General features: G+C 39.5%; 1 protein-coding gene across 5 annotated transcripts in view; it reads left to right on the forward strand.

The window, feature by feature from the left end:
* The window catches only part of ARHGAP26 (Rho GTPase activating protein 26), a 276121-nt gene that overhangs the window by 116311 nt on the left and 132411 nt on the right, over positions 1-27399 (forward strand). For all 5 annotated transcript variants that reach the window (XM_026696419.2, XM_087924476.1, XM_087924475.1 and 2 more), the window contains exons 8-11: positions 447-576; positions 2735-2835; positions 5904-5998; positions 18232-18310. In XM_026696419.2, coding sequence (XP_026552204.2) covers positions 447-576; positions 2735-2835; positions 5904-5998; positions 18232-18310 — 405 coding nt within the window. The remainder of the gene's footprint in view (positions 1-446; positions 577-2734; positions 2836-5903; positions 5999-18231; positions 18311-27399) is intronic.

A 27399-nucleotide genomic window follows, 5' to 3' on the forward strand; every position in this document is an offset into this window, starting at 1 on the left:
TTGATATATACAATGGATATATGGCAACATATTGGCTTAAAACATGCAGCTTTCATGTCAGTTGAATCAAGTTGTGAGCCCAATGCATGTGTGAAGCTTTCCATATGTTATTTCTAACTAGTAAAGGTGTTAGGGAAAATATGGCAACCCACCTAAGGCAACAGATTTTGATGCTATAAAAAAATAAGAAGCCGTTGGTTACCTGCTAATTCAGAATTGTTGCACAGCTTCTGATTTAGATACGAAATTCTTGAAGTCCGCTCTGTCTCATATTACTAAAGAATCTGGTTGGCATGGCTGCTCTTCATTTGTGGTTCTACCTCAGGTAGCATTCATTCTTGGGCCAATCTTATTTTTTACATGACCATAATATAATATTCTGTGCATTTAAAACTTGACTGAAATACTTTCTACAGTACTCATTTTCCTTGAATCTTTAATTGCAGACAAGAAACCGTTTTGAAGGCACCCGATCAGAAGTTGAATCCTTGATGAAGAAAATGAAGGAGAATCCCCATGAGCACAAAAACATCAGCCCCTTCACCATGGAGGGCTATCTTTACATTCAGGAAAAGCGTGAGTACCTTTGTGCTTACTTCAAATAACTTTTTTAAACGTGATCTCCTTGAATGGACTTTGAAGCTTTTATTTCAGTCAGGAAAATGGATGGCTGATACAATTAGTCATAATAACCTCTGGAAATTCCAATGGTGCTTTTACAAAAGGCAACTGGACTTTCAAGATGTTTCCTGGATGATTAAGAATCTCCATAGACAACTGCTGGAAAGGGTAGCTCCTTAGAAGGATTATTCCTCTGTTTTTTTCTCCTTTTTCTGTTATTTTTAATGAAAATAAAAATAACTGGCACCAAATATTATTACATATTTTTAATGACAGCAAGTATTACATAATTCACTGTATGCACCATGAAATCTCTAGGGCAGAGGTCTCAAACTCGATTTCATTGAGGATCACTTTAGGGTTGTGTTTGACCTTCGGGGGGACCATGTGGGAATGGCCAGGGTGGGTGTGGCCAGCTCAACGTCACTCATGTCGGGGTGCCTGTGATGGCCTGATGGCTGAGCTCTGTTTTCGCTGGCAGAAGGTTACAGGAGACTGTTGCAGCTGAAAATGGAGCTTGGGAGATCTGCACGTGGCCCTCCCGAGCTCTTTTTGCTGACAGAGGCACCGCAGGCTAGTCCTTCTCTGTTTCTAGGGCAGCCCCGCAGGCCAGATCTAACACCCCTCAGGCTGGATCCTTCCACCAGGGCTTGAGTTTGACACCCTGCTCTAGGGTAATGATATGTAAAACTGTTTTATATCTTCATATCTTTCCTATCATTTATATCTTTCCTATCTTTCCTGCATCCTTTTTGGGCTAGTTTGGAGACAGGGAATAGAGAACATGTGTCTCCTATAGATAGTGCTGCAATACAATTGTTAGCATGCACAGGCATTCACTGTATTTCCAGACTACCAAAAGATAAAGCAGCATTAGAAGAGCCAGAAGTTTCCAACTACTTTAAAGATGAACAGGCATCAAGCAAATGGATTTGATTAATGTATAAGAGAAATAGAAATTATGTGGCTAAAACAGATTTTACTTTCCCCACTTCTAATTAGTCTGCTGCAATACGTCTGCACTTTCAGAAGAATTGCTATGCCCTTGAGCTTTAGACCACATTGACTGCAACCAGCTTACAGTTTCTTGCTATTTCTGTCCTTACTCTAATTAGCAAGAATAAAATAAGATCCTTATGAAACCTACATTTTAGGAGAGGTCTGCAGAATGTAATAGAAGTTCAAAGTAGATAGTCTAATTATATATTTGAAATAATATCAAAACCTGTATCTAGGGTTGTTGTGAAGTGAAAAGCTGCACTGAGTATTTAAAGGAAGAATCTCTGCTCTTTTCATTCCATCTAATATCAGGTTGAGGACTACTATTAATAGACTGTGCACTATCTTCAAGGAAAACTAATATTTTTCCTGATTTAAAATTGCATTTTTAATCTGCACAGAGTTTCCATTTTGCATTTCCTATACTTTTCTTCCAGAGTATTTTTTCTCTTTGGAGATTCTTTTTTAGATTTACTAGAAAAAGATGATAGGAATTACTTCCTTTTGTTTTCAAGGACTAAAATTGACAGAGTAATTCAAATGAAGATTAGTGACTTTTTTGTGACTTTCAGTATTTTGGATATAGAAGCATATAAAATTGATGACAGGAAAAGACCTAGTGGTCCAATGAGTCTGCCCTTCGAGTTTTTGTTTTATTTGCTATTTATTTGTTATTCTAGTTATCATTTTTCATATTTTATTATTTTTTATTTTATTTTTTATTTCTAATTTTTGTCAGAGGATGGACATGCATTTATTCCAAGCATGTCTAAACTCAGTTACTGATGATTGACCCACTATCTCCTCTGGAAATTGGTTCCAAGCTTCCACTACTCTTTCTGTGAAGTAATACTTTCTAATATTACTTTCGAACTTCCCTCCTGTCAGTTTGAGATTATGCCTCTGTATTCTTGGTTGCTTAATATTGAACATCCTGTCTTCTAGAACCTTACTCACACCCTTACTATATTTAAAGGTTTCAATCATATCATGAATTGTAGCCTGGGCAGCAAGTTTGGTTCCATCCTTCTATATGTTAGGATTTCCGTTCCATTAAAATTAGCTTGCGTTGGTTTCATACCTGAAATATACAACTCATTTCAATTCTGACTAGGTCACTTTGGGACATCCTGGGTAAAGCATTACTGCACATATCAGAGTGAATCCAAACGAATAACGATGGTGCCATTTGACCAGAAGTCTGGTGGAAAGGGGGTGAGTAAAAATGCAGGTGATTTGTTATGGAGATAGTTATGATTATTTAAACTAAATTAAACATTTAAACTAAAGTGGAGTTGAGCAAAGTTACTAATTGCATGAAGTACTATAATTGTATTTAAGGGTCCCTTCAGTTCCTTCTCAACTTATTGATCAGGTGGTATGATGCATCTGGATCACATGTTCACACTTTCTCTTTATAATTAGTGTTTTCATTTAAATAGAATTAATATTATTTTTTGATATGAAGGAATGTATTTCAAGGCATAAACAATAAATTATTTCAATTTTCACCACAGATGAATTAATTGTATTGGCATCTTTATAATGATAGGAGAATGAGAGTGTGCTGAAATCTACTGATCTAAATGTTAGGACACAATTCACAATTTTTTTAAAAAAGAGTACAGAATTGTGCATATCAGAAACAATGATACTTTCTAGTTAACAAGGCTTCCTTGTTTACCAAAATGTTCTTTGCACCATTTCTCTTACCATTATGATCTGCATATATATCTAAATATTTATATGTGATGTGCATGTAGGTACATATATAATGACTATCTGTGTAAATGTACGTGCATATAAAGTCCTGTACCTGTGCACATACACCATGTTGAAAAAATAGAATCAAACTCTCAGCTTAACTTCCGCAAATTCTTCATTTGGGCACGATCCTAGAAAAGAATTTTTTAAAAAAGTTAACAGACTCTTACTTGAAAAAAAGAAAGAAAGTTCTGCATAAAAAACTCTTAAATATTTATTACAAAAATTCCAACATAGTAATTTGCTTCCTAAGCAGGTTTGTTGCAATTAATGTAATATCAGGAAGATGTCTCAAGACACTTGCTGCTTAGATGGATTTCATTCCTTAAAGGGATGAGATGAATTTTTATAGTCACTCTGTTTTGCCCTGCAGCCTTTTACTTATCTGCATTTGTATTGGCAACACTTTTAAAGCTATAAAGATTTGCAGGTACTATGTTTGAAATAATGTTCCTGTTATTCTTATTTAGTCAAGTCATTTCCTGAAACAAAGTCATTACTTGACACATCCAAATGAATAGCTTTTCACAAGTATGCCTTTAGTAAGGGGATACACAGGTTATTCCTCTAAGGCCATTGGGTCGTGATTTATGGTCTGGGAATGTTTATTTCATTTGTGGCACTTCCCTATCAGTGTATCTTTTAGAGGGCATTTGGAGCTTCTCATCTGCCAGGTCTTTCCAAGAATCTGTGAATTGGACTAAAGCCAACAACAGAAGTGGAACATTGCCTGATTAGCGATTGAGCAGATTCAGTTTCCATTCTGTGGGTTGGGCTACCATCAGGACTAGATTGGAAATTGTTTTTTCCAGCAATTGAAAAACAACATTGTGATTTGTACAGTTAGGCAGGGGTGGGATGCTACTGGTTCTGCCCAGCTCTATAAAACCAGTAGCTCTGAAGAGCAGCAGACACCAAACCAGTTCTGTGTTTGCTGCTGTTTGGCCCACCTGCCCGCCTGGGCTCTTACCTGTCCTTTATTTCCTGCTTTTTCAACCTTAGCTGCTTTGCGTGGAACAGCTGAAGTTGAAAAAGCAGGAAAAAAGTGGCTTTTCAAACACTGTGCACCCATGTGCAGTGCTTTTCAGCTGTCTGGGCGGCACAGCTTAAGGTTTTTTACACGCATGCACAGCGCAAAACATAGTCACTGAACTGGTAGTAACACCAGTTGAATCCCACCCCTGAAATTAGGGGTAAAAGTATACAGACCATTAGAAATACAGGTAGTCTTTGATTTACAACAGTTCACTTAGTGACTGTTCAAAGTTAACAATACTGAAAAAGGTGTCTTACGTTATGACTGTTTTTCACACTAACGACTGATGCAGCATCTCCATGATCACGTAATGAAAATGCAGATGTTTGGCAACTGACTCATATTTATGATGGTTGCACAGCCCTGGAGACATGGATCCCCTTTTATCACCGTCTGACAAGCAAAGTCAGTTTGGGAAGCCAGATTCACCTGACAACCATGTTACTAACTTAACAGCTACAGTCATTCACTTAACAACTGTGGTAAGAAAGATGGTAAAATGACCCAAAATTTGCTTAACAACTGCCTCTCTTAGCAACAGAAATTTTGGGCTCAACTGTGGTCGTAAGTCAAGGATTACCTGTATTATGTTCATCTCAGATGAATCTTTCTGTGGGATGATTGTAATTACTGAGAAGGGAAGACCCTTCAGGTTTTAGAAGAATCCTAATGGGGCAAAAGAAAAATAAAGAACAAGCAAAGTGATTTATAGAATATTGACATGGTTGTGGTTGACAGGTGCATTTAAAATGCATGTTGATAGCAATAGTACTTAGACTTTTATACTGCTTTACAGTATTTTACAGCCCTTTCTAAGCGGTTTTACAGAGTCAGCATATTTTCCCCCCAAAATCTGGGTCCTCATTTTACTGACCTCGGAAGGATGGAAGGCTGAGTCCATCCTGAGCCTGGTGAGATTCGAACTGCCAAATTGCAGGCATCCGGCAGGCAGTAGAAATAGCCTGCAATACTGCACTCTAACCACTGCACCACCACAGCTCATGGTAGACAAAAGCATGTTGTTCTGCTGATCTGATTTATGATATTATAATGTTGGATATTACCTTTTTAACAAAGGGAGGATAAAAATTAATGGAAGGTTCAGAGCTGGAGATAATATTCCATTGTGGCCAGTGCTGGGAGCACGCAAGAGAGTTTTGCTTTGGCTTGGCTGAACAGGTAAACACTCTTTGAGGCAAGATTAGATAAAGCTTGGATCTGTCAGGGCTGACTTATGTTCTTATCTCTTCTAAGATTGATAGATTTAATTTGGGTTTAAAGAAAGCTTCTCTTTCTCATTTTGCAAAGAGTATCTTACAGGATATACAAATCCTTTTCTTTATTACCTAGTTTTAATTGATAATCAACATGGGGGTGAAATACTGGTTCCAAAGTGAATGCCTCTGGCATTGAAAACAAGGTTGCTTTCAGATTGGATTAAAAAAAAGAATTGGCCTTATATGTGATTTTCATATCCCGCCAGGGAGAAGATGAAGCTATTATTCTCAAATCTTGCACTCGGCGGAAGACTGATTCCATAGAGAAGAGGTTCTGCTTTGATGTAGAAGCTGTGGATCGGTGAGTTTATTTATTTATTAAATTTATACTCCAGCTTTTATTCAGGAGCTCAGTGTGGCTGGTATAGTGCTTCCAGTTGAGTTTGCCTTTTGCCATTCATTAGCCAGAACTGTAGAAGCAGAAATTAAGTACTTACAAGTCATGCTTCACCACAACAGACAACCACCTGCTTTCATCAAAAAGTGCAGATTCACCCAATTGAATATAGCAGGAATATCACACACACACACACACACACACACACACACACACACACACACACACCAAGTATAACTAAAGGGGTTTCATGGTCCACCAGCAGGCTACTCTGAATAAATTTAACATGTACAACAAGGAAGCTATGAAAATATTGTGTGCAATGTAGGGACACAGTACCAAAAGGAAGACAGATTCGCAGTCCTATACTGCTGATAATCTTCATCCTACAATGGCAGTTGGGGCTGGGATTGCCATTTTTTAAGCAATGGGGGTCATAAAATGTGACCATTTTGTTTAACAACTGCAGTCCAAACAGTCTCTGTTCCCATTGTTAAGTGAATGCCCTGGTCCTTAAGTGAAGCAACATCTTGCCAGCTTCCCACAGTCAAGTCAAGAATACTCTACCTGACTCTGTGGCTTCTTCCCCAACCCCCCCAAACTGTCTACTATTGACCTCACTCCTTTCCTAAGAGGTCTGTAGGGGGCGTGCATAAGCGCACGAACGTGCCTACCGTCCCTGTCCTATTGTTTCTTTTATTTTTCTTATATGTATCCAATTCATGTTTTCATAACTATGTATATACTTATATCTATTATCTTGTAAGCAATTGATAAATCAAATCAAATAAATAAATAAATAAAGTCAGTGGGAAAATTGTAGGAAGATGCAAGCCCCAGATTCTGCTGGGTATGGGAGGAAACTGAGGATGGGGGAGGGTTGGGAGGGTTTGAGGTGAGTGTGCAAGAGCCCTGAAATGTTCAGCTCCAGAGTCAAGAGACTTCTGAAGGTCTCTGGGGCAGAAAATCCCCTGAGGTTGAAGATCATTTTAGCCATCCCCCAGAGATAAGAGGGAATCCTCTCAGCAGATAGCAGTGGTTTCTGAAGTTCTCTGTGGGCTTCCCTATTGACTTTCTGGGGAAGTTGGCAGGGATAAATGTTAGGAATATAAGTCACCTAACAGCTATTTGGGTTAGAAATATATAAACCAAGATAAACATTTTAAAACTGTATCTTTAAGAAAATGCAAAACTAATTAGGTGTGGTTTCTCAAACGGCCATAAGATGGAGCCAGAAACCTGGTTTGTTTAGTCTTAATCTCAGAAGAGAGTGTGTCTCCGTCTCTGTTTTCTTCTGTTGGAAAGTATTGCCGTTGCTCCATTTCTTCTAATTGACTGATATTACTGGATTTAATGTAAGTCTGATACTGAATTGTTTTTGACACTGGAATTTGATATTTGGATTATCCCTGGATGAAAACTGACTGATTTTACCTGTGAATGACTTTTGGATTGCTTATTTTGGACTTTTCTTAAACCTTTCTGGAAGTAAAAACCTACATTTACTGTACAGTGTATCTGTGTACCGTGTGTGTATTATTCAAACACTTCTCTCAAATACGTCTCCCTGTATGCGCTCATTCTCCTAATGGGGAATTATCTCAACAATAATGGCAAATCTGATCATATTGTGGGGCACTTGGCAACCAGTCATTAAGTGTGAATGGGTTGCCAAGTACTCAGATCACAATCACATGAACACGGGGGTGTTGCAATGGTTGTAAATTTGCTGTCCAGTCCTAAGTCGCCCTGTGTGAGTAGGCTGCAATATAAATTTTCTAAATTTAATAAAAATAAATAAGTCCTTTCAATTAGCATGGGCATCATTTTGAACAGACATCGAATCAATGGTCATAAGTCAAGGACGACCTGTACAAAGTAAAATGCAAAGTTAGTGAACACCATTACACAGGGCACACATTTGGAAGCCTAACGAAATATAACCTTAAGCACCAGCTAGTAATCATAAGACACAATTTCCCTTTTTGGAGAGAAACTAAAACAAAACTTCAGGTGGGAAGCAATAACAATATTAGAACGGCTGAGAACGAAAAATTAAAGAGAATTCATAAAAAAGCACAACATAGATTTCAACCCTCTTTAGGGACCTGATAGAAAGATTTCGTTCATGCATTGATTTAAGAACTCTTCCAAATGTAAAAAATGTGAAATCTAAAGAATACTGTAACTGTCTTCTAGTCCACATAGTAATTTAAGAGACAGAAATCATGCCAGCATTTGCATTTACTGGAATTCTCATAGGATAATTCCCCAAGTTATCCTTAACATTTATATAGAGTTTTCTGGTATTTAAAATATATCCTATATATTATCTTAGTAACTTTAAGGCTACCTTATAAAAATAGCTCATTATCATTCCAGTATTGATGAACAGTAGATTAATAAACAAGAACTTTTAGTGAATCAGCATGGTAATATTAAACTGTTACTAAGCACTCTCATAAAACATAGAGATTCAAAATTGTAATTTTGACTAGATTTGTTTCATAAATAACCATGACCATTATAACGTTAAACAGGTTGCAACTTAAATATGATTTAGACGTTCAATTTTATAATATTTACTTTTAAAATAAATGTAAGTTTAAATGGTAAAGCTTGAAATACAAGTTAGGATGATTTAACTTTGGGGCAAGCTGGAAAAATATTTGAGATGTAAAGAGTTCAGGTGGGTGATTCAAGATACATGGACTAAAAAGGCAGTGGGTTCTGTATTAAGTGTTTCAGAGTTCAGAGTTCTTCATCATAAGAACTTTCCAGGAACAGAAAATGTGAAGGTGACACAGTATGGCTGAATTTGGTAGAAAGAACAGCATAAACAACAACAAAAAAAAAAGATAGATGTAATTGCCTTGCTTTTTCAGAGAGTGAAGGGAGGGAAGATAAATTAGCTTTTCTGGTTTCTACTAAAAAATCAGGTTAAGGTGCATGATCAACAATTATAGAAGTGAAGAAAAGGTACAAATCCATGTCTTCAGTGGTATTTTAGTTATAACTGATCCATAGGAAATCAAATGGAAATGATCATTTTAGTGTACTACGACTGGTAGTATTTCTGCTGAAGTATTTACCACATACTGTACACATACACTTTCTTAACAATTGCATAAGAATGGTACTTGAACAGCAGTAGAAAAATAATAGGCTCTTTATATTATACCGATTCAGCTAATATAAAGTGACTACTATTTCTCCATCAACGTCCAAGTTTTATTCAAGGACAATACAACAGTAGTTATATTTGTAGTCCTATAGTAGAGAGTCAGAAGAGTTCATCATAAGGAATTTTTACTTCAGCAGTAGAATTTGTTACCCTGTTGAAAACAGAACAAGAATTCATTTTGGCATTCTTTGCCACTCATTTTTCTAGCTTCCTGTCATGCATCCAAATGTGCATTGTGTACAAATATGAACTCTGAGGCAAAGGGTAAAACGAATAAGAATTGCAAAAAGAAAAGGTGAAGTAAGAGTCAGCGGAATCAGATGAGGGAACAGAGACCATTTGTTTTAATTTCTCTGTTGTCAATTACATATTGCCAAGATGATAATGCTGTGAGGCATTAAGCAGATGGCATCAGTGACGCTTTGTTACCTCTCAGCATTAATAACATAAAATCCTCTTACTTGTGCTGTTTCAAAAGACTGTAGCTAATGAATCTGTTAGTGATACTGGGGTCCCATACAGGTATGCTTTGTGCATCTTACCCCAACTGTGAGCAGCAGTTAGCCTGCACCACCAAGTAATCATGCCCCCAGTATCACATGGGTCAAGCAAATTTGGTTTCTTGTGTCAGCTAGAAATTCAAAATCACCTTCTTGGATCAGCTAGAAAATTCAAAATCACCACAACTCCTGGAAACCAGTAGGATCATGATTTTATATTGAGTTAACATGAAACTATACATGTAACCCTCAAACCAAAGACAATTGTGCCTGCTGAGTACTTGGATAGAATACCTCGACTGGGAGCTAGTCCAAAGTTTAGCTAAACTTTAGAGGGAAAGTTTAGCTAAATTTTAGCTAAAGTTTAGAGAGAAACCTTTAAAGATTTCCCTCTGTCCAGCCATATTCAACTGTAGGGAGCAGTGCTCATCTCCATTTCCTAGCGGAGGAAGTCAGTGCTGTCCAAGGACACTTCGTGGTCATGCGGCTAGCATGACTCTATGCCAAGGTACATGGAATCCTGTTACCTTCCCATTGAAGTGATACCTATTTATCTACTTGGATTTGCATGCTTTCAAACTGTTAGGTTGGCAGGAGCTGGGGCAAGAACAGGAACTCACCCCATTATGCAGCTCTTGGGTCTTGAACTGCCAACCTTCCGGTCGACAAGCCCAGCATCTTAACTGCTAGGCTGCCCTGTGTAGATTGACAACAACAAAACAAAATTGGTGGAAGGCAACTTCCTGTACTGTTGTCAGAAAACCCTGCATGGATATATGTCCACGAAGTCACCAAAAGACAAGCTTAACTTGAAGTAGATTTTATATATGCATAGATTGTGCATTTCAAGCTCTGTACTGTGGACACCAGAGGTGGTCTTCATGCATGATGAAGAGGTACCATGTCTTCAAAGGGTTCCATTTCTCATACTTTGCAAGACAAGACTCCTTCAGATCAAATAAGTTAATATCACATTAATACATACATATTGCTTCATTGTCTGTTTAACAATCTGTATCCTCTTAACCGTACTGTAATCACAAAACTTGAAAATATTGTTTCAGTCTCACGAAATTGAATTCTGACCATTTACCAGTTTTTCTTTCTGTATCTGACTTTTTCCTTGCAGAGAAATGGTGGTGGCAGCTATAAGGGAAGTTATCCATTTATCATATCTATTTATTTTTTAGTGTTGTACTTGTTTTTTTAAGTTGACCAATTTAAATTTTCTTATGAATTTATTTTGTCTGAGTGAAGTGTTAAAGGAGATATGAAAAAGCAGCATTAGGTCCTGAACTTGAAACGTCTTATCATAGCTAAGCATATGAGCAAAACTACATTCATGTTCTGTGTCTGAAGATGAGGTGGACAAGTATGCAAAAAGAAGATAAATTGGCTGTATCAACACATCCATTTTCTTCCATATAGTGGCATGTTTACAGAATGAGTAAATGCAATGTCCGCATTATTTACTCTATGCAGGCCAAAGCCAGATGGTAAAATAATGCAAGTCTTACCAATTATATCCTCTCCATGAATTTGTGTATTATTGCCTCCCCTAAATTGTCCCTGAATTATTTATATAAAGTATTTTCTTTCCTAGGAAAAAAAATCATCATATAATAGATTCCTTGAACTGTTATTGCAGTACTCTTAAAATCTAGCTGAGGAAACCTTCATAAAGCCTTTTATGTCTAAGTAAAATTTTACGTAGGAAATGTTATAAAGCCAAGTAAGCTATTTTGGATTTTAAGGTCTGCTTATGATGTAGCCTGTAGATGGCATCTGTGCCTGCTTTATTAGTTTTTAGCTCAACTGGAAAATAAATATCTATAGAGATACCGCCATTGATGTCAAACAGAGATATACAGCAAAATTAAATTGAGCAGAAACTTGTGCAGTTTTATGGCTTTTCATTCTGCTTTTGAAAATCAATGTGGAATCAGTTTTTACAATTAATTAATCAACAAGTAATGTTATTAAATCTATGTAATAATTATGTTTGTGTATTACCATATTGACGAATGCAAGCACATAAAGTTTTCATCCTTCAGAATATTATTTATGGGAGGATTGTTCAGGACATGTGTAATATTTCCTATCTATCTCTATCTCTACCTACCTACCTACCTACCTACCTACCTACCTACCTACCATGCTTCTCCAACAATACGGTCTCCCCCAATAGTCCCAGCATGTTTTATTGGCATAAAATCAAATTAAGCACCTCCCCCCAAATTAAGGCCAATATTAAACATGGGAAATGGGGGGGAATGGGGGGGGGTTGCCATTAGGAAGTACTTTTGTTGCATACCTGGATATGGTGCTGCCTGCGTTGACTTTGGCATTGGTGGGGCACTTTGTATCAGGACACCTTCCGCCACCATTGCTTTCCCTTCTCCCCATGCTGCCGCGGCTTTTAGAGCAACACCACGGTATTTGGCACAGCCATGCACGGCCAGCCAGGGCTCCTCCCTGCAACCGGAGCCAGGCAGAGACACTTGGTTTCAAGTGCTTCTGTCGCCGCCTTCCCTTCGCCTTTGAAGGCAAAGCCAATTCTTTTAAAAACGACGCCCTACTACCAATATGACAAAGCCTCTCCTGCCCGAGTGGGCAACCCAACCCCATGTAGGGAGGCAAATCTCCCGGGGACACAGCTCAGGATCAGCCCACCCTGGAAGAAGTGGCCAGCTGCCCTCCCTGCCTGGCACCAGGCAGAGTGCAAAGAGCTTCGCCTGGGGCGCCCAGCGCAGCTGCCAGGTGGGCCCTCCTGCCCGGCGGTGGAGCTTTTGCCAAGGCAGCGAAGGCTTTCCCGCGGGGCCCTCCGCTCATTCCACCAGGTCCGCGCCAGAGCCGTGCAGGCTGGGCAGAGCCAGGAAAGTGAGCCGCAGGTGCATGTCTACCTGCCAATCGAAAGAGCCGGGCCAACCCAAGCTTGGCTTCCTTGCCAAGTCCCTCCAGTCTGAACCCGAAGGGGCCACTGGGAGAGGCCACCCGAGGCAGTGATAGCACCCACCCATCCATGGACAGGGAGGCAAGGCGACAGCCTGCGCCACATCCTCCTCCGAGCTGAGCCCCACCGAGTCAGCGCCGATGCCCATGCCACCGCAGCATTTGGAGCTGCTGGCGCATTTGAAGATGCGTGGGGATGGGGACAGGCTGGGCAAGGGGTGGAAAGGACAGGCAGCTTCGGGTTCTCTCTGCTGGACCCACTGGCCAGGGAAGCAGCGCTGCTGTTGCCTTGCCTCCCTGTCCACGGATGGGTGGGCGCTATCACTGCCTCGGCTAGCCTCTCCTGGTGGCTCCTTCGGGTTCGGGCTGGAGGGACTTGGGAAGGAAGCCAAGCTTGGGTCAGCCCGGCCCTTTTGCTTGGCAGGCGGGTGCGTACCTGCGGCTCGCTTTCCCTCTGCCCAGCCCGCATGGCTCTGGCGTGGCCCTAGCAGGATAAGCAGAGGGCCCAGTGGGGAGGCGCTTGCTGCCTTGGCGACAGTTCCGCCACCGGACAGGAGGGCCTGCCTGTCAGCTGCGCTGGGCACCCAGGCGAAGCTCTTCACGCTCTGCCCAGCACCAGGCAGGGATGGTGGCTGGCTGCTTCTCCCGGAGTGGGCCGATCCTGCACTGCGGCCCCGGGAGATTCGCCTCCCCATGTGGGGTTGGGCTGCGCTCTCAGGCAGGGGAAGCTTTGTCGGACCGGTAGTAGGGCGTCGTTTTTAAAACAATTGGCTTTGCCTTCGAAGGCGAAGGGAAAGTGGCAACAGGAACACCTGAAGCTAAGTATCTGTGCCGGGCTCTGGTTGAAGGGAGAAGCCCTGGCTGGCTGCACATGACTGCACCAAACGCCGCGGCATTGCTCTAAACGCCGCAGCAGCACGGGAGAAGGGAAAGCAATGGTGGCGGAAGGTCTCCCGATACGAAGTGCCCTACCAACGTCGAGGTCAACATCCAAGCTGTTGCTGCCCGCCCACCTGAGGATGCAAGGGTGGGGGAATTAAGTCACCTGCGAAAAGACGGCCTTGCCGTTTTTTCGGGGGTCAAAAAAAAAATAAGGCCCAGTCTTATTTTGTGAGAATCACAGTACCTACCTACCTCTAGCTCCATTGATATAAGGCAGAAATGGATTCACAAAGCCCTAATACAAATTTGATTGCATTTCATTCATCACCTCCAGATCACTGATGTTCACTTCCATAAGAAGCAGCATTGGACTTACAGGAAGGTGAAAAAATTGGATTGATCTTCACCAAACAGATTACTAGGTCACACTCTTTTTGAGTTGTCCTTACTTGTAAATTATGCATTTTGTTACTAGCCATGTTTAGCCAAATTTTTATCTTTTTACAAAGCCAAGGTTTTTTTTTAAATGAAGGTGCCTTTCTGTTGTAGTAACACGTACCATAGATTCTTTTCAGTGTGTTAAATATGGACAGACTTCATTTAAAGCTAAAGTCCCTGTGTTGCTCCATAAAGTTCTATATTAAAGTTGCTGAAGTGATAGGAAAGCAGGTAATAATAATTTCAAAATAATAATTGCAAAATTCAGATGACAAAATACTAAATAAAGAATGTAAAGCAGTTGCATCAAATCCTCATGTAAAATCTGCATATGGCAAATACAGACATTAGCTCTTCACTTTTCACTTCTTCTGATTTTCACTCAAATCTTTTTTTAAGCCTGGGAAATAATTTGTTCAATATGAGGAATGGGAAGATAGAGGATCTGATAGAACTATTTTAAGTAGTTATCCTGAATGCTAAATTTTAAGAATGATATATAACTACTTTATTTAAAAGCAAGGGATTTTTCTCAATAATATGGAGAATTCTTGCATTAAGTGGGACAGGTTCCCTGGAAGAATTCTGGAAGAACAATCTGAAGTCTGAAACTCAAACTTTGGATTTAAGGCAAAAAGTGCATTGGATATATAGAGATAACATCTTATAGCACCATTGCCTTATATTGGATGGTGTGGCTGCTTTTCACAGCTCCAAAGCATATTTTGCCTTCCTAGCCAAGAATCACAAATATAGTGATGAATCATATTGAATTCTTTGCAGCACATAATTTCTTTAAACTCTGAACAAATTATCAAGAACTGGCCGTGAAGATAATTCAGATCTATAGAAAAATATGGGAGATTGCTTTGAACCTTCTCCCACACACACAAAAATTGAAAAAGGATTTTTTAAAAATTCAAAAGTTAAGAAAATATTTTTCAAACATAATTTATAATAATGTTTATTGGTTATAATAACAATGCTATTCCTAAAAGGAGGCTTTTATTTGTACAAATATTCTGGATAGAACAATCTAGCAATTTTTAAAATATATTTCTCTTTAAAGCTACCTCTAAGGGTTTTTCTTATTTCTTTGTTAGCTCTTGGTTTTCTTTCTAATGTACTGTTTATCTTCACGGTTCATAGTTCTTTTTGGTCTTAAAGTATTGTCTCTTCATTTAAAAAAATATATCAAAATCATAGTGTATCATGAGGCCGGCGTGTTGCCCATAGGCACTGATTGTGTTGACACAGCAGGCTCATTTTTTGTTTTTAGCCTTCTTACCTGCAGTGTTTCAGCTTTGTTTATATATTCATTTTTCTCCTTCTCTCAGATGAGCTCTGTGCTGGTCAAATGCAATACAACCTGTACTTGTTCTTGTGCTGTGTCACATTTCCAGTGACCTTTACAAATGAACAAAATCTTGAAATTACCATGTTCTGACTAATGCTAAGTAACTTTAAAGCTTATACTCTCCCTCCGTTTTTTTGCTGTTTTGTAGAGAGGTGCAAGTGGTGATTCCCCAAAGGTAGTTTGCTCCTTATGAATAGGGAACCTGATTGGTGAATCCAGCACTGGATCATAAAGATACATTTTGGATAATAGGGAAAGAAAACACTGGATTCTAATTAACTGTAAATTATAACTATCAAGAGCTGCAGTGGTGCAGCGGTTAGAATGCAATATCGCAGGCTAGCATTTCCATTATTGCTTTGTAGAATTTGTGTAGTGCCTGACAAAAAGAAATAAAAACACAGTGGAAGTCTTTTTTAGACAAAAGGAGAAGTCTGATTTCACTTGTTCGCTCACTTACTTTAAATGGCTGCCTGTTTGCCAAGCAACTCTTTGGCTCTATTCAAAGACGTTGCCAAATTTTCTAAGAACATAGTCCCAGACTTTAATACAGTTACCTGTTTGTGCTATCTGTTACGCTTGATTTGTCCTATTCTGGAATGAGCCCTGTTTAGCACTAGGTTTGTTGCTTGGTGTAACTTGTATATGAACAAGATTTCCAACCCATGTCTTTTTTCTTTTAAATTAAATTCCTTTGTAGAAACAGTATAATGAAAACAAAGTATGGATTAAAAGAGAGAAAGCTGCTGGCTCCTTCCACCTCTTTATTTTTAATCATAAGAACAAAAACTCATTGTTGCTTCCGTTTCTGTTTAACTTCAGTTAAAAACAGGTTTGTTAGGCTAGGACATTCAACAGTGATTTGTTCTGCTTTAATTTAAGAGAAGGATCATGCTAGATTAGGCCCAAAAGTGAGCTAAATCACTATGAAAAAATAGCCCATATTAAAAAAAAAAAAACTAGCACTGACAAATCTAATTTTCAGCACAGTCCTCCAGATAAGTTATAAATTAGGGTGGGTTTTTTAGACAAATATTTTTTTCAGGATACTATTTCTATAGTTTTCAGGTTATTATAGAAAGAGATTAGTGAAAATAACATTATTAAATCTGAATAATTTACATCTGTATGTCATGCAAGCTGAAATGGCTTGTATCCTTTCCTGGATAAACTCTGTGAGTTTTTTTTGTGGACATAATTGTAATTCTCTGATTGGCAGTTTCTAAATTTATATGATTAAAAATTGAATTTTTATTCTCCATTGCTGTGGAGGCAGAAGCCAAATGTCACTTTCCATGATATATGTTAATTTTCTTATAACTGTGAGGCACATTAATATGCTTCATTATAGTTTTCCATTTCATTTTAGACATTTTCATGCATTGATTGGACAGATTCTTGCAATAGTTACTGCCAAATATTTGTAGGCAAAAGATTTTGCCGACGATGCTGTGAATCTTTGAGAAATGTCACTATTCATTTTTCCCCCATTTTCATTAAAGATACAAAATACAGTAAATTATCATTAAAAATTAACTCTTCTCAGAGCAGAAGTATCACAACAGTCACTTTATAGCATAGTCGTTGACAAAGCAGGAGAACATACACTGTATTAATGTGGAAAAGATCGGTACAGATGAATACAGAAAACAAATGGCATCTTATAAATGCTCTCAAGGTTCTAGAAGTAGAGAAGACCTATTGATATATACAATAAAAAATAATTCTCCCTTTGGAACTCTGCCAACATGAATTACTTGTTATTTGATACTTATGCTGTTCCATTTGGTTTGAGAGTATAATTCCTATTACTGGTTGTGATCTTAATCATTTGCTGCTATCTTCCTCCCTTTTACAGAATCTTTTGAAGATTTATTTTTAAAACATATTGAAATGTTAATCAATTCATTCAAGCTGACTTTCCATTTCTTATCAATTTCATAAATTAGTTTTTTTTCAGCTGTTCTCATTCTTTCCATCAACCAATAGTGAAGAACTTGGAGGACATTATTTTTTTTTTTAATCTTAGTTGCAGCAGCTTGGTAACTTTGAATCAAAATATTTAATTGATTAATAAATCAAATTTTCTTTTATTATCAAAAATGTCTATCCCTCGGTAGATTAGAAAGATTTCCACATCAAGTTGAGGGAAGGTTGTTGTGATAATTCAGAGGCTTCATTACTTCTCTGACTGATACAATCTATATAAATATGATGATAGACTTTGACAAATGTCTGTGGAAATTCTCAGTCATCCAGATCATGGTTGTCCCAAAGGTGCTTTTTCAAGAGTCATTTGCATTCTTTTAGAGAGTTGTTGAGGCCACTTGGAGGTATGTTTCAGGGTCACCTGAGTAGTGCAAAGAATGCAAATTACCAGCTGTCTGCAAGGACTATAAATCCTTCCCTTCCCTACTGTTCTGTCAGAGCTGAAGAAACTTCTTGGTTGAGAAACAAAGTGTCTTCAAAGAAAAACAAGTCCAGTTGCCTCTTGAAAAAGCAATTTTGGGTTAGATTTTGACAGAAATACAAACCCCATCAATTTAATTAATGAGAATTTTCCTTGATTGCTCTTTTATGAAGGTTCTGTCAGGGGATTGTGTTTTGGCAGCCTATTGTGACCATTCTTTTTTATTTGAATTACCATCTTAAATAGTTGAAATATGTTGCTTGGAATATTTGTGTTTGGAATTGGAATATTGATGATCTACTTTAGTCTCTTTCTTTTAATGCACATGGTTTTGTTCTATTTGAGTTTGAGTCTGAACCATTGAAAGGTGCATTGTAGTAGCTTTTTCTGAGTTTGCCTGGTTTACCACCTCTGTTTTTCCTATTTCATTTTTCAAACCTGTTATTCACAGCATCATTCCATTCATCTCTGCAGGCCTGGAGTGATTACAATGCAGGCACTTTCTGAAGAAGATCGAAGGCTGTGGATGGAAGCAATGGATGGCCGAGAACCAGTAAGCAAGAATCTTTATGAATAGGGATTAAGTAGGATAATCAAAAGAACCTTTCATGGTTTGGGTTGCAGTTCTTTCTCATTGGATGTCTTATGGCGGCTGTGTAGTTTTGCAGAAGAATCTTTTGAGTCCTTTGGTAGAGTCCTTGAGGCAATATTCCATTTCCTTTGCAAGTCAGCATTAAAGCCTTCCCTCTGAGTATTGTTAAGAAAATTCAGTCTATAGCTCAGGGTAGTCCAGATATTTGCTGTACATTTTCTGTAAAAATGTGAGAGATAAATCATGATTATTAGACAAATAGATAAAATATATCTGTCTGAAAGCTTTGTAAATGGCCACAGTGGGAATTAATGTCCTTAAAACTTGCTAATATCTGTAGAAGCACCCATTTTATTTTCAAGTTTCTGTAGTCTGCTTCTGTGGATGGTAATTATTTTTTTCTCAACAAACAAACAAAAACAAGACCCATTGTATGCTAAAATAACTAGATACAGAGGCAGTTTTTTTTGTCATGCCATCATTCTGCTGAACACCTAATAAACACAGTACTGTCTTATGTCTAAGTATGTGTCAGGGTTCCAAGTAATAGATCCATTGCAAGCAAGAATTGTGAGACAGGTAGATTTCTCAAATAATAGCTTTATTGGAAATATCAAGTTGGCACATATCTGGTGAAAACCAACTCTAAAGGGCCTCTTGGTTTTTACCTAATTAAAAGTAAAAGTCCCCCCCAGTCCCAAATAATCAGTCACCTGGCCCAATCAATGCAGCATCAGTTAGTCTGGTGACATCACTCCTCCTTCCTCTGGCCAGGTGTGAGTACATCCTTGGTTCCCAAGAGAAAATATTTTAGTTTGTCTACACATCCCCAGCTATCTCTAATCCTCCCTCCATATCCAGTGGCACCACTGAAGCTCCAAGATGGCGTCAGCCAGGTCAGCTTCAGGGTTGACAGTATAGCTGTATTCTTTTATCTTTTTCACCTGTTCCACTATCTTCTATTATTGGTATCGTTATTATGATTATTATTAACTTGTTATTATGATTATTATTACTTTGTTATTTTTCATGTACCCTGAGAACTAATACACTGGAGACAAATTCCTTGTGTGTCTAATCACATTTGGCCAATAAAATATTCTGTTCTGTCCTGTCCTGTCCTGTCCTGTTCTAATTTGTGTAGAACTCTTTGGGTCTATTCCTACAAATTGACTTTGGGTTCTTGCACATAAATTATTTTGATAACTGCCACTGTCTGTGAGGGGATACATTGTTGGGATGCATTGTGATGAGAAGGCCTGGATATGCTTTTACCTATTAAGTTTGGGGATTTTCTCCAGAATAATAACATAAAATACTCAAGAATCAACCAAGAAAAGTAGCCATAAAATATCTGAACAAATTTTCTGAAGTGGGAATCTGTTACTGACAGGGAATAGCAGCTAAGAGCATCAAACCATAACAAGAGGGTGAAAACACAGGCAGAAAATTTCCAAGCACTTGGTATATAGACTGCAACATGTGTATGCATATACATAAATATATGTGGTTTGTGCCAACTACTTGGGAATAACCCCTTCCTCTGCCCTTACTCCCCCCCCCCCCAATTGACTGCTAGAGAGCAACTAAACAGCCATAAATCATCCTTAATTGCCTGTTTTATGCTGAGAGGCATGTGGGAAACCAGAAGGAATGTCATCAAACGTTAACTCTGTGAGAAGACTTCCCCTCTGGAACCAAGTCCACATAGGAAAAGGTAGCTGATACAAAAACCTCAGCCTTGATACTTTGCCCAGGGGTGGGAGTAAGAAATGGATGTAATTGGTAGAAGAGAGGGCAGGGGGAAGGAGGAGGAAGAGGAGGAGGAGCTCTTTTACAACTGATATTATATCACAGGAGAGTTCAGGTTGGATGCTGCATTGTTATTGTTCTACTGCTCTTTTATCCAGCTCTGATATACAGTATCTATGGCTAGATGTATAATATACTAGAAGAAGCCACCACATAGGAATGCCTGTTGGAGATGCATAATTTAGCATATGTGGCTGTTAGCAAGAGCTGCCAATCTGAGCAGCTGGCATTCTGCTTCAAAAAGTGATCAGCAGCACTGCAGATGAAAAACCAGCAGCGTGGTGGAAAGGAATCCATGCTTTTAATATTTAAAACTCTGGAGTGATTTATTACAGAGAACCAAACCTTTCTCGGCATGATGCTGGCCTATATGCTAACTGTGCAAAAAATGTAATCATTTAAATGTAGCACATATTTATTAATTTATGTGGGAAGAGTGGAAATGAAAAAAAAAGTTTTCTCCTCCACCTTTCGTGTATGGTAAATTAAGTAGGAGCAGAAAATGCATTTAAATCAACTGATTGCTTTGCATCAAGGGATACTGTGCTTCTCCAATCAAGTTAACATATGCCGAATGATTTCATTGTAATATTGTGAATATAAAGGTTTACTCTTTTACTGTAGTGTATAAACAGGTCTCGGTAAATACAGTATATTGCCAAGTAGATCGATCAAATGATATTTTTCCACATTGGGACTAACTCAGTGATGGGATGTTGCAGGTTCGCAGCAGTTGGCCCTGCCTACCCACCCCTGCCCTTTCCTGTCCTTTATTTCCTCGGTTTTGAGCTCAGCTAATTCGCGTGGCAGAGCAGACTGCCGCGCCTCAGCTGTGGTTTTTGACTGCTGTGAAAAGTGCAGAGTGCATGTTAGGTGTGTGCATGCGCGCAAAGCACACTCTCATAGAAACAGTAGTAAAAAAAAGGTTGGATCCCACCACTGGACTAACTTCATAAAAGTTTCCCCTTCTTTAGATAAAAGTTAAAAAAAAAAATCATAGCAAATGATTTTCAGCTGCCAAAGACTCTATCACCTCAGCTTTATGGATTGGCCCTCTGCAAACTACCAATCCTTCCGAAAACTGAGGAGGTTGATGGGGAATAGGGACATCAAAAACATTTAGTTCTGCTAAAAAAGAAAAATAAAATAATGAAGAGAATCAGCTCTCCCTAGTCATCCAGTGGCTGACTTTTCTTAAGCATCTGGTACTAATTGCACTTTGGAATCCTGAAGCTGGCTTGGCCTGAATCTTTACTTCCTAACAGTGTATTCTTGTACAGAGTGTTAACTTTGGATGCATTGACTGTTTATCGATTTGTATATAGTTAGCTCTCTAAACATTTATATGGCTGCTTTACATTTGCTTTGAACATTCAGGAAATTGCTTCAGTTATTTGAAGTGTAAATATCACATTTAAAGATCTCATAAGGATACAAACATTGAAAATTGGTGAAATATTATTTTTCTTTAAGGTTCGTGAATCCTGTGGTCTTACATAACTTTATTCTTTTACTCTATATCAATGGGCACAAACTCTTAGTGCCTCAGGAGGGGTGTACTTGGAGCTAGGCGAGGAAGCTAGTGAAGCCAAGAAAAGAACTAGATTTATTTCTAATTTAAAATACAATTAAAATTAAATCCCCCAGTTATTTAGTGCTTGTCTCTCCTTCCTAATTAAAACTTAGAGTTTAGTGGCGACTTTTTGGAGCAGTTCTGGAGGCCATTTCCAAGAGGGAGTTGTGTGTTTTGGTGGGTTTTTTGTTTTTTGGATTCTTATGTTCTGCACTCTTTTGTCTTTACAGGAAGAGGCAATGAGTTATTCATTTAAATTGTATTCATGTTTTTTTAAAAAAATCCAAACTGGCAATCAGGGCACAATAAGCTGTAGTTACATTTATGACTTATATCTAATAAGTTTTAATATGTTTTCTGAATTAAAATTCAATGTTCCATGAATATTAGAATACAAAAAGCTTCTTCTTTCACAAATAATTTTAATTGGCTGGTTGCTGCTTAGAATTAAAAGAACTACCACCACGAATCCAAAAATGTCTTAAACTGAAACGTTCGATCTATGAATCGGCCTGCTCATGTGTCCAAGTATTCAATCCATTTTCTTTCCTGGATCGGCATGTTGATATTCAGCTGATTCACAAGAGTCTATAAGAGACAGATTGATGTAAATTGAGCAGTTAAAATACAGACAATAATAATAGCTGCATCACAAATGAAGAGTTTGAAATGAAATAATTAAAAAATAACTTCAGAACTTTCTGTGGCAATTTAATTTCCAATGTAAAATGCTGAAAATCTTTTAAGCTACAGGAAATGATGAGAGAAGCACCTTTAATTATTTCTTTCTACTGTGCCTCTTCAATGAAAGAAACTCAAAACAGACCTAAAAACCTAATATAGAGCCAAGTACTATAAAACAATATCAGAGTGCACCCAGGCTGATGTAAAACTTCTGATTTTCCCTGACAGACAGAGTGAGATAAGATCCACAGTTTCTAATTCACTATTGCAAAGCCTACTAGGAAGTTTACTAGGAAGTATAATACTTCCTGTATGGAAACAGGAAAGAGAAACAATTCCATGGCACTCTCTTCCCCTCAGTAGCTCTCAAAAGCTCTTCTAAAGCAGAGCGTGTAACTATTTTCAAACAGAAGACATTTTGTGATGGCTAAATAGAGAACTTTTTCTCCTCAAATCCTACATCATGTCCTTTATCGACAGACCTGGTAAACAACCTGTTGCCATTTTTTGGAGCCCAGGAAAAAGCTTGATTCAAACAGATGTGGACTGATGAAACAAGAGTTAATCAGAACAGCCTGCAGAGTCAAAATTGCTCCCAAGAAACGCCAAAGAACATTTTGTCCACTAGATGGGGAAATGTTCCTTGCTGGTTCCTGTTCTGAATCCCTGGAGAATTTTTGTGTCGGGGCACAACTTCATATATAATTTTTAAAAAGCCTGTTTCCTAATTGAAGTAGTACATTGATTTTGAAAGAAATGGGAGGATTTACATTTGAATTTTTGACATTTCAGATTTACACTGACTTTCTTTTTTTTTTTAAAAAAGTGCCACGTTTATTTTCTCCAGTCTCAGTCATGGAAAATGTCCTTTCAGCAGATCCTGTTAATGCATCTGGGACACAGTGGAAATCCTCTGCTTTTCCTAGATTGAGGAATTTTTCATAAGACTTTCTGTTGCTATGCACTACTTGCAGTTCTCATCTCCTGGTTTCCTTCCATGAGTAAATGATCAGTGGCTGATGAGAACAGACTATCTGTGTGCACAGCTGCCAGCCTGTCCCTTGTGGCCCGTTGCCTCTAACTAAATTTCTTCAGCTTTTAGAGCCTTTCTATTGCCACTTGAGTTGGAATCTTCTGATCTCGCAGCTGCTGGCCTGCTTTAACTCTAAACTGGAAGCACAGCATTATTTCTCATGTTACTTATGGTACAAACCAAATGCAAAGTACATTACAGAACCACAGAACTTCAACAAATCAAGGTGAAAGCTTTCACTTACTCCTATCCCATCAATTAAAGCAGGGGTCGCCAACCTTTTAGACCTCAGGGACCACCAAACTCATAATTTTAAATTCTGAGGACCACTAATATAAAAAAAGATAATATATTTAATATAAAATTTTTAATTTTTATATTAAATATAAATTTAATATTAAAATTAATTTTAATATATAAATATATGAATATGACATATATATACATATACGTGTATATGTATATGTATATGTATATATACGAATATATATATCGTAGATTTTCACAGGTACAGGTATGCAGGTCTTGGCATGTTCAGGTCTTTTCCCATGTAAGATTGAGAGCATCTTGGCAACGTTTCGACAAGGTCCCACTTGCCATCTTCAGGCTGGTGCTTTTGGCTTTGTGCTTGTGCCGAAAGCACCAGCCTGAAGATGTATGTATGTATGTATAAAAATGGTGGTCATATGGATGGGTGGGTGTGGCCAAGCTGACATCACTTCTTTGCCCTTTTTGTTTTCTCATTTCTCTCTCTCTCTCTCTTCTTTCTCTCTCTCTCTCTCTCTCTCTCTCTCTCTCTCTCTCTCTCTCTCTCTAGTCCCCAGTAATGGGGGGGAAAGGTGGTGGGAATCTGACATGGTTGGTTGTCTTGACTTTGCTGTGGAAGGTAAGCCGAAAGAGCAAAATAAGGTGGGAAAAGCTCCAGGTTGTTCTGAGCACCTTCTCAGCCATCTGGGGAGTGAAGAGGAGAGGGGGAAATTCCTAATGAACTGACCCCATGGGGCAAGCTTCATTGATTCTGCCGGCACTTGCAGAAGTGGCTGACTCATGCCGCAGAGTTGTGAAAGGGAAGAACTTTCTTGGAAGAAAGTTCGTCAAAAGTTGCAGTCCTTCACGTGCACCTCTCACCCCCTCCCCAAATCCTGAAGATGGCCAGGTTAGAGAAGGGCTGCCAGGGGAAAGGGCGACGAGAGCCTTTTCTCTCCTGGATTGCGACCTTTGGCACATCGGGGTGTCAACTTTTCAGAGATTTTTGCTTTGTTTTCTCTCTCTCTCTCTCCCGCTGCTGGTACCACCCCTGTTGCCCACATGGGTGTGACTGGGCGGGCGTGGGCGGGGCCAACCAAAAGTGATTGTTCAGTTCGGTGAACTGAACCGTCCCTACCACATGGTGCAAGGTAGTTGAATTTCACCACTGCTTCGGAGGCTTCAAACAAGGGGAGTGAAGGAGGGGCAGGCTTATAACCATGGTTTTGATTATAAGCCTCCCCACTCCCCTTGTTTGAATGCTGCCCCAGGCCGTCTGGGAACCAGTTTGGAGGCCAGTGAGCCCCGCCCCCCTCTTGCCTTGGAGAAGTCCTCTCCCAGCCTTCGAAATTGGTTCCAAAGGCAGTGAGGAAGCCGCAGGGGGCTGCTGCCAACCACGTTTGAATGTCGCTTCTCTAACTAGGAGATTGGAGAACAAATGCTACTCGCATTTGCATGGAATTAGCGAAGGGGTGGGGGTGAGGGGAAAGGATTCACACATCGAGGAGGTTGAGCAGCTGCCAGCGATGGCCTCAAGCAAAGATGTTGCAAAGGAGAGGCTCATCCCCCTCAGAAGCTTCTCTTCCCCCTCTACAAAAGCACTCAAGCGCAAAGCGCTCACCGACCCTCTGGCCCCCGACAAGCCGCCTCCTTCTCACTGAGCGTGTGAGCGCTTCTGGCAAGGAGGAAGAGAAGCTCCTGAGGGCAGGGCATGGGAGATCACGGCATTGGAGCTCTTCCCGGGTGTTTCCTGGCCTGCGAGGGGAGGGCACGATCTCCTGCACCCCTCCCCCCCCCGAAGCTTCTCTTCCTCCTCACCAGAAGCGCTCACACGCAAAGTGCTCACTGCCCCTCTGGCCCCTGACAAGCCGCCTCCTTCCCGCTGAGCGTGTGAGCGCTTCTGGCGAGGAGGAAGAGGGGGTCGAGCCTCCCCCTCACAACATCTTCATCTGAGGGCAGCTGCTTCCTGCAGCTCAGGAGGTCCGCACTCCTCCCGCTGCTGCTCAGCCTTCTTGTGATGCGCTGTGGCAGGAGGCAACAGCCATGACATGGGAGACTGCAGGATTGCCCCGCCTCAGCATGCTGTGGCTCACTAAAATTTTCTCACGGCCCACCAGTTCGCCGCGGCCCACTGGTTATTCTCTGCTGAATTAGTGTCCAAAAACATTCCACTTGCTTAGAATCGTCAAAGCTTACCAAATAGGGAATGATTTCTGAGTGTTTGCATTTGCATGCATGTATCCTTACCCACATTTCCCTCCTTCTCTCTCCTTTGCAAGCTTTCTATTTTCCCCCATCCATTCTATTCTCTTATTTACTTCTGCCAACTAGTTTTGATTTGTTTGTTTTTTCTCACTCCCTTTGTTTTTGTTAAACTCTGGCAGCCCCAAAGTTAGATGAAGAAATAGATGCAGATTTTTCCCCCTTGGAACCATCCCTCATCTGTCTCAAAGAGGAACAGTGTGAATTGGGCTCTCTGGAAGCAATTGCTGCTGGACTTACATGTTGCCATGGTGACCTGTTGTCACTATATTAATGACTCTCAACTCCTCTCCAATGTTTTTGTGGCTTTTCACAGGGCCAAATTATCTTTCTTTCACTTGGCTTAGATGGATTTAGCAGGTATGATTCTTTTAACATGACCCCAGCTTGCTCTGTGTGTGTGTGTGTGCGTGCTTGTGTGTGCATGCAAATGGGTTTGTAGAAAGACTTCAAGTTTCATTCAAGAAATCTGAGCTGACATTTAGTTGACTTGCTTAGAATAGCAATTCATAATTCTCAGCCCCCTGTGGAATAAGCACAGTGGGTCAAACGGAATTTAACCCACAGAGCTGATTAGAAGTTCACAGGGCTGAAAGTAGGTGTAGAACAGAAAATAACACATGAGGTTTAGGAGCAATTTACAGTATGCTGAGAAGTTCAGAAAGGGGCTTCTGAATTGCAGTAATGAAGATGCCTTTCTTCTTTCCCCTTCTCTGACAGTAGATCAGTGGGATCCCAGAAAAGAGTCAAAAGTGCCCTTTTTTCCAGGCTTATAAGCATCAGTAATGATGATGGTTTTTAATTGAGCTCTTCAGAATATTCTTTTGAGGAAGGCATGACATCTGAAATACCTGTGATGAGAATCAGGAGTCAAACTTTACTTGGTGAAGATACCACTTTTATTTTTAGATGACTATCAAAGGAAACTTGACAGCTGGTGGTTATGGGAGAAGAACAGCTGGCCAGTGGACACTTTATCAAGTCCTCATGGGCTTGACCCTCCCACTTAATTTGTTTAATATTCATATGAGGCCACTAGTGTAAGTCGTCCATTGGTTCAGAGATTTGTTGTCATCCAGTTAGATGTTTACAACTCAGATCTGATGGGACCTATGGCAGAAGTTTTGTGCCTGGATGCGATGAGAACCCAAATAGGAAGAAAGGAGTTCCAACACAGCACAAATAAAACAGAGTAGTTGTTAGTTCAAATATCTATTAATTCTAGAAAGAATTAATGATGGGGTGGGTTTTTTTTTCTTAAAAAACAAATGTGCAATCTGAATAGCAATAGCAATAGCACTTATATACCACTTTATAGTGCTTTACAGCCCTCTCTAAGCGGTTTATAGAGTCAGCATATTACCCCCAACAATTGGGTCCTCATTTTACCGACCTTGGAAGGATGGAAGGCTGAGTCAACCTTGAGCCTGGTGAGATTCA

This window comes from Pseudonaja textilis, chromosome 2, assembly GCF_049901715.1.
Source record: "Pseudonaja textilis isolate UNSWEBS1 chromosome 2, rPseTex1.2, whole genome shotgun sequence".
NCBI classification, from domain to species: Eukaryota; Metazoa; Chordata; class Lepidosauria; order Squamata; family Elapidae; genus Pseudonaja; species Pseudonaja textilis.